This window comes from Mesitornis unicolor, unplaced genomic scaffold (assembly GCF_000695765.1).
Source record: "Mesitornis unicolor isolate BGI_N332 unplaced genomic scaffold, ASM69576v1 scaffold28523, whole genome shotgun sequence".
Lineage (NCBI taxonomy): Eukaryota > Metazoa > Chordata > Aves > Mesitornithiformes > Mesitornithidae > Mesitornis > Mesitornis unicolor.
This window is the reverse complement of record NW_010173084.1, coordinates 57,298-68,032: the sequence shown is the minus strand read 5'-3', so window position 1 is coordinate 68,032 and position 10,735 is coordinate 57,298. Positions and strand designations below refer to the sequence as shown.

Genomic DNA, 10,735 nt, shown 5'->3' with positions numbered 1-10,735 from the left:
GCTGACATTGACAATGATATTTGCGTATGGATGGGAAAATAAACAGAAATGTAGCCTCATGGTTTGTTGTTTTTGTCTCTGAATGAAATAAATCAAGCACTAATCAGAAAAAGATAGTGCACTGCCTTTTATTTTTATTGAGAAAATCTAAGAGGACGTCACCTAATGAAATCCCAGTAGTAGCTGCTTTCTACAAAGGTGATTACAAATTACATGTATGATTACAAATAACTCCTCTGTCTTCCAGAAGAACACTAATTTGCATAAGTTCGAGAGGCACATTCCAGGCCAGACTGGAACTGGGTCTGTACAGCTGCTAACATAGCAGACTTCTGTAGATTAAGACAGAACTATGAATGAGAACTTCAATGCCAAAACAGCTAGCAGGATGAGGTGACTTTGGCCCCAGGGACAGACTTTACTCACTGTTCAAGTGAAGCAACCTTTAGAATTTTTTTTGACACCAACATGGTGTTCCATGATATGGCAGGAAGACTTCTTAATAAAGCAAGGAGACGTGGCATCCCTCTAGACATTTTAAACAAAGATCTACCCTTTCAGTGCACCACATTTACTTTTCCTGTAGACTCCCAACTTACACTTACTTAGGCAACAGAGAGTGTAATACCTCACTCCACACACTCCGAGTTTAGTAGCTCCATGTGAACACTAAGCTGCTACCTGATGAAAGCGAGCATGAAGGTAGCTGATTTTTTTTTAAATAAACTCAAACAAAGTTTTATAGTTTGCTCTGAAGCTGAAGAATCAGATCCCCAGCTAGCGTAAATAAACTGGCATAAAACTCTTGCCTTAAAATAGACAAAAGAGCTAAGTATTCCTAGTTTGTTTTCAATGGAGCTAAACTAATTCAAAACAGCTGACAATTTCTATTGCATCTAGAGTCTAACTTTTGCTTTGAAAGGAAGTGCCGTTTAAAGTAAATGTACTCTCTTGAAACGGTAACATCTGGAAGCAATTATTTTCATCTTCAAGCAGATGCTCAAAGTGAACAGCTCATTAAGAATGTGACCCATTTTGTTACAGAGAAATTATAGTGTGTTTCAGTGGTATGATGCAACTTGAATTCAGCCAGAATAAATATGCAATTGTAAGAAAAGAAAATACAAATTTATGTTATTGATTTTAAAGCAAAAAAGATAATATAAGACAGGCAAAATGGTAATTTGGGCTGTAGCAGATTTAGCAGAATCTTAAAGAGCCAGAATACATAACAGAAATAGAACATATTCTAGACAATCTTATTTATAAACAAGGTAATTGTTTTTCATTTTAAAATGTATTATAAGTATAATTTAATTTCTCAAAGTCCTTCCTTTGCAACTCAACTTTTAACTTTAATAATTAAGGAAAAAAGCTATTTGAGAGTAGGATAATTACAAAGATGAGTCATACAGAAGCTACAATATGCATGCACCAGACAGATCAATGAACAGCGAACTATTTTCAAACACAACTGTATTTTTAAAATTCACACTCTATTTTTAAACATTTAATAATGATTTTCAATGTTTCCAATGCAACTGAAGCACATGCTGTATATCTATCTTTCACATTTTATTGTCTTGGAAAGACATAATTCTTATATAGCTGCTTATAAAATTTAACATGACAGAAAACAGCTTAGAAAGAGGACACTACACTATTCTAGGCTGTCAGGTGCAAGCACAAAAAATTTCAGGTTATTTAGCACCCCACAAAACAGAAGCAACAATCACGCCATACACTGATTGAGAAACCATAAGTAAGATTTCAGTCAAGTGAGGGCAAAAAGAAACCCCAAAGATCCCATTTTGCACTTGTGCACTGTACAAAATACAACACTTAAAAAAAGTAATACTTTTCACACCCTTATTAAAATAGTTGAGACAGACCTACCTGGTATGGAAAAGTCAGCAAGAACCACTGCTAATGAGGACTGCACTTTTCAAGTGCTGTGTGTCAGCTGTGGTAGAAATAAGATATTTACTTAACTGAAAACACAGCTGAGAGCAATGTACATGTGTAATCACCATGAAATGGTGCAAGTCAGTAGCAGAGAGTGAATTACAGCCCTCCGATTCATGAGTTGCCCATTATATAGTTAAGCAACAGAAAGGACAGAACTTCCCACTGCACTGCCAATTTGAACACCCCTTTGCATACGGCTGACGAGCAAATTTGTGCCTAAATTAACTGTAAAATAACAAAGCAGTGTAGTGCTCACCTGTATAGATAAGCTGCACAACTTGAGAGCTCTGAAAACCTTACAGAAACACAACCACAGCAGTACAGAGCATACTTCAAAATCCGAAACACTAAGCTAGCTGCTGGCAAGAAGTTACTGCATGCTATAAACAAGTGCTGAAATTCATCTAAGATCAGATAACTCAGGCAACTGAAAGTTGAAGGAATGGTGCTTGCCAGCCAGCCAAGTTCCTGAGAAGCAAACAGATACACACCAGATTTATACTCTGCAACCAAGATAGGATTCTGGCTACCCCGAGTAGAAGACAACTACTAAACCAGAACAGGTACACGCTAAACTGCATTGAATTCAAGTTCCTGCTCTCGTACAGCTCCCCCCTGCATTCTTTTAATCCTCTGGTTTTTGAAAGATTCTCCATTGTGCCTCACAAGGGCACTGTCTGGCACACTTTCCCCTGCTCCTTGCACCCAAACAGAAGTTGGTCATAAATCTACGAGAAACAGAAATTCACTCCTGTGTGCATTCAAGCATTTCTATTTTTATGTGTATTTTTAAGACAGAATCCTAAATCCAAGAGTTTCAACCTTTGCAAGAGAATTTACTTGATAGAAGACAGAATCGTATTTACGCAAAGAGCCCCTGGATTGCTTTTTGCAGTTACATGTCAGAAATAAGACAGAAGGTGGAAACACAGTCAGACTGCATCTAGGATTTGGTACAGGTCAGGTACAGAAAAGACATTGCCACACAGACCAGCATTTTGACAGTAAAGCAAACTGTATGCTGTTATACTTTATGCCACAGAGCTTCAATGGGAACTAGCATCTGTTAAGTAAATCAAATGCGGCACTGGAATAGCAAAGAGGTAACTAAACTGTTCTTACTCATGATAATTACCATAGCAAATGCACTTAAAAGAACTGTGGAGGTGAAATATGTGCAGAAAAATCACTTTTCAAACTGACTTAACACAGCTGTCCAGATTGACAGCACAGATTCCATAGCATCGATGTGTTTACTTTATGCTTGACTGGTACTTTCTGTTATGGGACAGTTTAGGCTGCTTTATAGAGTAAAAATTGCTTTTGCTTTCCAATTCTGTTCTACACTTGTACACAGTACAAATGAAAGTTGGTAGCAAGTTGATTAGAGGATCCCTCAAGATTAACATAGCAGATGTTCAAGACCCTCTTTTCTCTTTAAAAATACTTCTTTATTAAAATTGACTGGAAGAAAGTACTTAGAAATGCCACAACCTAACTTAGAACAAGACATGTACATATTATTCTTCTCTAAAATTGGCTGTAGTTTTACATTTTAAAGCTGCTGATACACTGGAAATGTCATGGCATATATTGTTTTCAGAGGATAATTCTAGGAGGTTTTTTTATTTCAAGACATCTATTACAATGTGCTAAGGGGCAACGCAGGTAACTGTTTGTACAGGCTGGTGTTTCCATATACTTTACACATTCAATGGCAAGACAGAGAGATACCACTGGAAGGCAATTCAGTGAGACCAAACTGGTGTCTTGCTCCCAGTCATGCTCCAGAATATTTTCTCTTAACATTTTACTATGAAGGATGACCAGGAAAATGTGTTTCTTGGCCCAAAACAGAACTATACTTAAGGACTGATTTGAAGTTTTGCCATTGACTTTCATGAGTTTTTGATAGAACTGATTTGTTTTAAAGAAAGAAAATGCAAACACCTTCAAGGTAAAAAAAAAATAATCTTGATTAGTCTGTAGTGGAACAAATACCCTTACAAGAGCAAAATGTTGAGTTTGACATCATAAGCGTCACATCTCATGAAAACACACACGCATTATCTGTAACTGTGCACACTAGGGCACCTCTGCATCTGATACATGGGACTCTCTTGTTTCTTAAGTGCTGCTGAGCTGTATTTTCTTTGGCTGTGGTTTCATAAACAGTGAGGTCAAATGCAGATCTCACCATTGCCCTTATGCCACACCTTGACCTTTTCTGTGAGCTGTTTCAACTCACTAACCCAGCAGAAAAATATCCCCTTCTATTTAAACCCTGATTAGTTTTCTCCCAGTCACTGAGGAAAAGGCCTGATGAACAAGAGTCAGTTTAAGTTGCATAAGCACATGGTCAGGAACACGGAGAGGAATGAAAGGAGAATGAGTTCTTCTCCTTTTGTAGCAGTATCCTTTAGATTGGCTCAAGTAATTTCTTGAAAGTTCACCTTTTGACTAAGGGATATTGCACTGTCCTCCTCGAGTGGTGAAGATTCCTGACTTTCTGCAAAGCAGCAGCAGTGCCTGTTGCTACTATTCGACATTCAAGATGTCCACCCTAAATGCTGAACAGCCATTTTATGTAACTGGTATAAAGTTTACTTTAGCAGTCATTTCAAAAGGGTTTCCATGATCACTTTGTAGCAGGGTTCAAAACAACTGTGCATAAACCGTAAGTGAGAAGGATTTTAGCCAGTAACCCCACCCTGACAAAGTGGGCAAGTCTCTGCTAGCATAGATTCAGCAAAAACTATTTTGCAGGGTAGCATTACATGCCCTTTCTGTTGTGGGACTACTAGATATTGTCATTAAATTATCTTAACAAAGTGTGTTTTTATTATAGCATTTTGGGCACGGAATTGAGTCACTTTTCTTGGAGTTCCCAAAATTAAAAAGACAGGGTTTATCCTAGACTCAGGTATATGATTACCCAGATAAGTAAATAATATGCTTATGCATACTGCAGTTAGCTTAGTTCTACTAATACACATTAAAGATTTTTCAAGCTAGGGCAATTTATTGTTCCTTTCTGCATTTAGAAGCAGCAGTCATCTTAAGTTCACAAAGGTAAAAATCAGTGGAGTTCTATATACTGTAAATAAGCAAGCAGAACCACAAAATAAAATTGGAGAGCAAGAATATTTATATAGGTATGTAGAGCTATTTTTTCTTATTAGAAATAAGTTAGTTTATTGTAAAAATAAATAAATAAGACTCACTAAATAGTGAGTTGAAAGACTCACTAGATAGTTTTGACTGGAAAAGCTCAGTGAAAACACTAGTATCTTTCATCTGACCTAAGCATCATGAGCCCTTGTACAGAACACTGGCAACTGCTGGCTGAGACGATCCGAACCCAACTCTCCCCAAAACCCAATTGATCCATCAGGCTGTTGAAGTCCTTGAGGACAGACCCTCACTATTTCTGACAAATTACATGCAAGAAGGTCTATATCTTACATGAATGTTCTAATAATCATATTATCAGGTCATTCTCTTCTCTCCAAATCTCAGCTCATTTCCTGTAGAGGATAATGTTTTCAACAAGATGAACTGAGAAAAGAAACTTCAAAATAAATTATAGACAAACAGGCCCTTTGCTGAGCTGTAATAAATGTATAATTTCTCTGACTGTTGAGATATTGAGGCATCTAACTTGGTTTATAGCTCACTGCCTACTGGGGGATGTAATCCATGTGAGAAAGACACCACAACTAGCATTCCCTCATCATCCCTATGTATGTCACTTAATTTGCTCTTCTTACTGTTCACAAAACAAAAACGTTAACTCAAGATAATTTTCTTCTCATTCCAGTGACAAAATAGATTTTAAATATCTCAGGTCCACATTGAATTTACTTTTTAACTTTGGTTTAGTTATCAAAAGTACATCACTCACACCAAAATTAAAATACTGAGTATGTTTGTGTACGTGTCTGTCTCTTTGTGAAGTTCAAATGGACAAACTCGTAGGATTAAAACGAAACAAAATCTTTACAAAGACCTTTACAAAATCAAGTTGTGGCCTAGATAATTTTATTTAAAAAAACCCCCAAACTAAACAAATAAACCAAATCTAAGCTCTCATATATGCTGTAAACATGAGAGAACAGTCATGTAGAAATTTAGCAATCAACAAGCAAGCTTGTCAGTATATCTGCAAGTTATGTTCAAATGCAAGATCTCAAAACTACGATACAAAAGAATCAACAAGTTTGAGCTTATTGCTAACTATTTAATATGTGCACAGGAAAGAAAAGAAATTTTAAATTACTCCCATTTGGCAACAATTACAGCCACTCAAAGTGATCTCAAAATTTAGATTTAAAATTTATGCATAACTTATTTGGAAAGTCTCTGACTTCCTTAGTTTTAGTACAGACTTTTGTAGCTTATCACTGTAGGATCAGCTTTGTAAGCAATTTGTGCATGTGCCTTCTGCCAGATGGGTACATTCCAACGTTTTCACTGAAATAGCGATGTACATGCATTATTTTATTCTATTTTCAGATGCCTCAGTGTTCTGTTAAGTCAGGCTTTAAATTCCCAGTTCCCTCAGAAGACTATCAGAGCAGAAAAATTTAAGTCAGAGAAACAATAAACAGTTTTAGCAGAAGTCCCAGAACAACTATCTAGTTTTAGATTGAAACAGGAAGCTTCTGTACTCTATTGTTAATGCCTTCCTGAAGTTTGAAAACAGATTTCTGTAACTTAAATAATTTCTTTGAATTTCACTTCAGATCTCACTGGAAAGCTAAATGCACTCATTATTTGCATTTTTTAAAAAGTCTTTTCATTTAAGTGTAAGAATAAAACTTTTCCCAGCTGGAAGTTGCCAAGGTTGTGTGAGACCGAGTTTTTTTAGAGAAGTCTGGAGAATTAGAACTTTTAAAGGTTTAGGACACAGTTTATCTTATAGAAACATAGGTACATGGGTCCTTATCATAGTAAAGTAAGTTTATATACATAAACACAACTGTAATTTCTAAGTTGATATAGATTAACACAACTATAATTTAAATCTATGAATAGTTCATAGAAAGACTTGTTTATTTCACATAGACTAAACTAGTGTATCTATAACATAACATTCTGGGGAAGGGAGTGGGGAAGTTCATCAAGAACAATATCTATCCTGCAAATTTCTGGCGTAGATTTTGAGGGTTATTTACAGTTTCAAATCTATTTTTGATATCTATGTACTGTATTAACAGTAGATGATCTGCATCTCTAACACCACAAAACTGCACTGAGGAGGTGGTTCTGCATTGGCAGACCTGCCGGCTCTGCAGTAACACATGAAATGTAAGGTATTTAATTTATCATTTGTTCTGCTCCCACAACATATTCAGAGCAAAAAATTATTTTTAATTAAAAGAGCAAAAATTAAATCACATAGTCTGAAACTGTCAATTTAAGTTTAAGAAAAATATATCTTTATATGCTAATTTGCTTTCAAAAATAAGGGGAAAACTCCTAAATTAAGCAAAAACTGTTATAGAACCAAACTTGATACAGTAATTCATTTCAATTGACTACCTGTTCAGCTTCAAAGCCATAGGAAAGCAGAATATATCTAAATAAAAATTCTATAGCTCCTACATATATTAAATACATTTAACTTGTCTAACCAGTTACTCAAGCATGTCCAAATTTATTTTGTCAGCACAGTACAAATAAGACACAATAGTTTCATTTTACATGCTGCCACGTACAGGATTATGCAACCAGCCAGTAAAACATTTCTGCAATAGGAAAACAAAGAAACAGTTATTGCAAAAAAAAACCAAAACCAACCAGTGCAAAGCAGCAAGAGAACAATAAAAGAGGCATTTTCCCCTGTTTTACTGTGTTGCCAAAGGCACTACACATGCAGACAAGCTGACCATGTATGTTCACCCCTGTTTTCGAGATCCTTATGCAAGAAGCTTTCCAACACAGATTTTTACCTGTTGAAGCATTTCTTCTGTAGCATTCAGTTTCAGCTGATGCCCCTCAAGACAGATTTCCAAGTCCCGGATTTTCTCTCCTTGAGCTTCCACCTGGTCTGTAAGAACACTCACCTGTAATTTAAGAAGAGAAGCACAACGCTACTGAACTGACTGTAAATAAGTTTCAATTACCTTATACAATTAACATCCAAATGCACATTTTAACAGCAAGTTCTCTTTTAAAAAGTCCTCATTTTAATATCCTTGTGCACTGCAACAACCTGCTCTATCAAGATAGACGACTTTTCAGTCTCACCTATCTTATGCTTCAACCCTACCCTCTGCCCTGCCCCCTCGCCCCCGGTTATTTTGTTTTACTATAAAAAGGAAAGAGCATTTCCAGAAGAGATGGAAGACTACTTATAGGTAGCCTGAGTCAGTTCATGAAAGAAATTAGAAAGCACTAAACAAGAACGTAGGGTGCTACAAGCTTTTTAACTCATTTTGGAGCACGCATTGTCATTTCAGGTTCCATTGGCATTTCAGTTCCTAAACCAGCTAAACAAACTGTTCATTCAGAAGCCAACCAATTACTTTACTTCTTACAAGAACAGAAAAGCAGCTTACCTATCAATAAGGTGTTATGAAGTTATAAAGAATGCAATGAGTAAAAGGCATGTTTTAGCAGCGGCAAAGTTCTATTCCAAGAAAAATTCCCAGGCTTTGCAAGCCAAAACATGAAAGCAAAAGAAGCGAGATACAGACGATGAATCCCAGGAAAAGAAACAATAAGCAGCACTGGTAAAGAACTGTGGGAATGGTGGTACAGACAAGTGACTGTGTAATAAGGAAAGCCTGGCAGCCTAACTCAAAGCTTGCAAAGCTGAAAATAATACACTCGGGATAACATTAGAAAGATATGGGGGGAAAAAAACCAGCCAACAGTGTTAATTACTATGTTAAGCAGGTCATACACTCTGTGTATTAATTTTTATTATTTGTATAAAAGTCTCTCAAAGAAAAAAGCAACCGTAGCTGTTTAAACTCCAGTTTGATTGAAATGGTTAACAAAAACTTATCTATGTTTTCACATCCAACCCTGTGACACCCTTATTAAAAAATGCACAAAACAACAAACCAGTACGTGGAAGTGAAACCTTTGAGATGTACCCGCTACACAGCATTTCTAAAACCCAGTCAGTGAACACCTGAGTTCACTTCAGGGAAGCTGGAAAGGGAGTGCCTAGGTGAGCCGTATTGGTTTTACCTGTAAACATAATGACGGGCATGCCTGGGAAAGGAATACAGAAAAAGAAAGGGGGAGGAAAAAAGAAAAATAGGCTATTATAATTTTTTTTGCCTTTAAAGTACTTGGCTCTAGTGCCGAGTACAGATGAATGTAGGATGAGAGATGATAGGAAGGAGTGGGTGGTGGCAGATGGCAGGGGGACACATCTAAGCTGGGGTAGGGGAAAACTCCCCGAAAGGAAGTCTGTTGCTTATCTACTTTTTTCTTTAGCTCCCATTAAATGACTGATGACACACAAAACCCCCCGTGAGGCGAGAAGGCAAGAAGAAACAAACTGAGCCCTCTCCTTCAGACTGATGCAAGTTCCAGAGGAGGAAACTTGCTCAACTTAAAGGGTCGGGTTAGGTTCCAACTCACATTGTAACCTGTAAGGAAAACTGTATAGTAAATGTGACCCGCAAAGGAATTCAGTAAAACCTTAGCAGCTTTAGAAGCATGTGTTGAACGTTACAGTAGTTACACTGAGAGGCACATGAGCCACTTTGAGTTCATATTTTCCCCTCTGTTCAGGATCACATTTGCCAGACTCTTTAGGGAATCAGTAGGCTGCACACAGAATATAACTTCAGCATATGCTGTGCTGGCAAGTCCACCTTGCCTTAGCACTGCAACACTCACAGAAGTCAGCCAGTAGATAGTATATTTTCTGTAAGTATCTATAAAAGTGAGGCACATTGAACAATTAGCTAAAAATCAAGTGGTATAAGGGTTTAAAGCATCTCTGTGGAAAAACCTAAAGAAGTAAATTAGTTCCTACACACAGGCACTGAGCTATAAGAAGGTATCCCAGATCCTGCACCATTTCCCGCCCCCACTACAAACCGAACTGCGGAAGCAGGTTTGAAGGTGAACTCTTTGACACAGCCTTGGGGGACAGAGATAGCAGGCACTACCTGTACCCACTACAAGGTGCCTTGTACCACTTGTACTGCAGCAAGTCTGAAGGAAGACCGGAGTGCTCCCAGCCTCATATTCTCTACAGATTACAGCTAGGGACCACAGCCACTGGCACAATGAAAACTGAGCTATGGACTAGATGTGCTCTGTCTCCCATCATTTTCTTATCCTTCATGCGAGCAGACTCCCTAAGACCAGTGTAGCCTCAGCATGGGACTTGCCCATGTTCCTCACATTTGACTGACTAGATAGAATATGCAGAACTGGTGTAAACCATGTTCTAACCCCAGCTCCATCATGGCACCTTTTCTGTGGTGGTGCTGTTGATGTTGATCTACTAGACTGAGGTTTTAATCTACTTTATTTGCCCGGGTTTTTTGGAGTTCAACTGCAATGCTGTGCAGTGGGATGGGAAAATGCATAAATATTGACTAAGCTTCTTGATTTGCTGGAAGTGTGATGGGAGTGAAAGGCAAGAGAGACAATTTCCACATCCGATTTTAAGACATTCTTTTTGAGAAAAAAAACATGGGCAGGTCTTGAAACCCTGTCGTAAAAAAATCCTTCTTGGAGAGTTTGGCTGGCTGCATTCTGTAGGTGCCTCATTGTGTGGATGAAGAAGAAA

At 37.5% G+C, this 10,735-nt stretch overlaps 1 protein-coding gene across 1 annotated transcript in view; it reads right to left on the bottom strand.

Moving 5' to 3' along the window:
- The window catches only part of PPFIBP2 (PTPRF interacting protein, binding protein 2 (liprin beta 2)), an 84,774-nt gene that overhangs the window by 37,402 nt on the left and 36,637 nt on the right, over positions 1-10,735 (bottom strand). Inside the window, exon 4 of the mRNA XM_010180605.1 lies at positions 7,923-8,036. Within this exon, the coding sequence (XP_010178907.1) occupies positions 7,923-8,036 (114 nt within the window). The remainder of the gene's footprint in view (positions 1-7,922; positions 8,037-10,735) is intronic.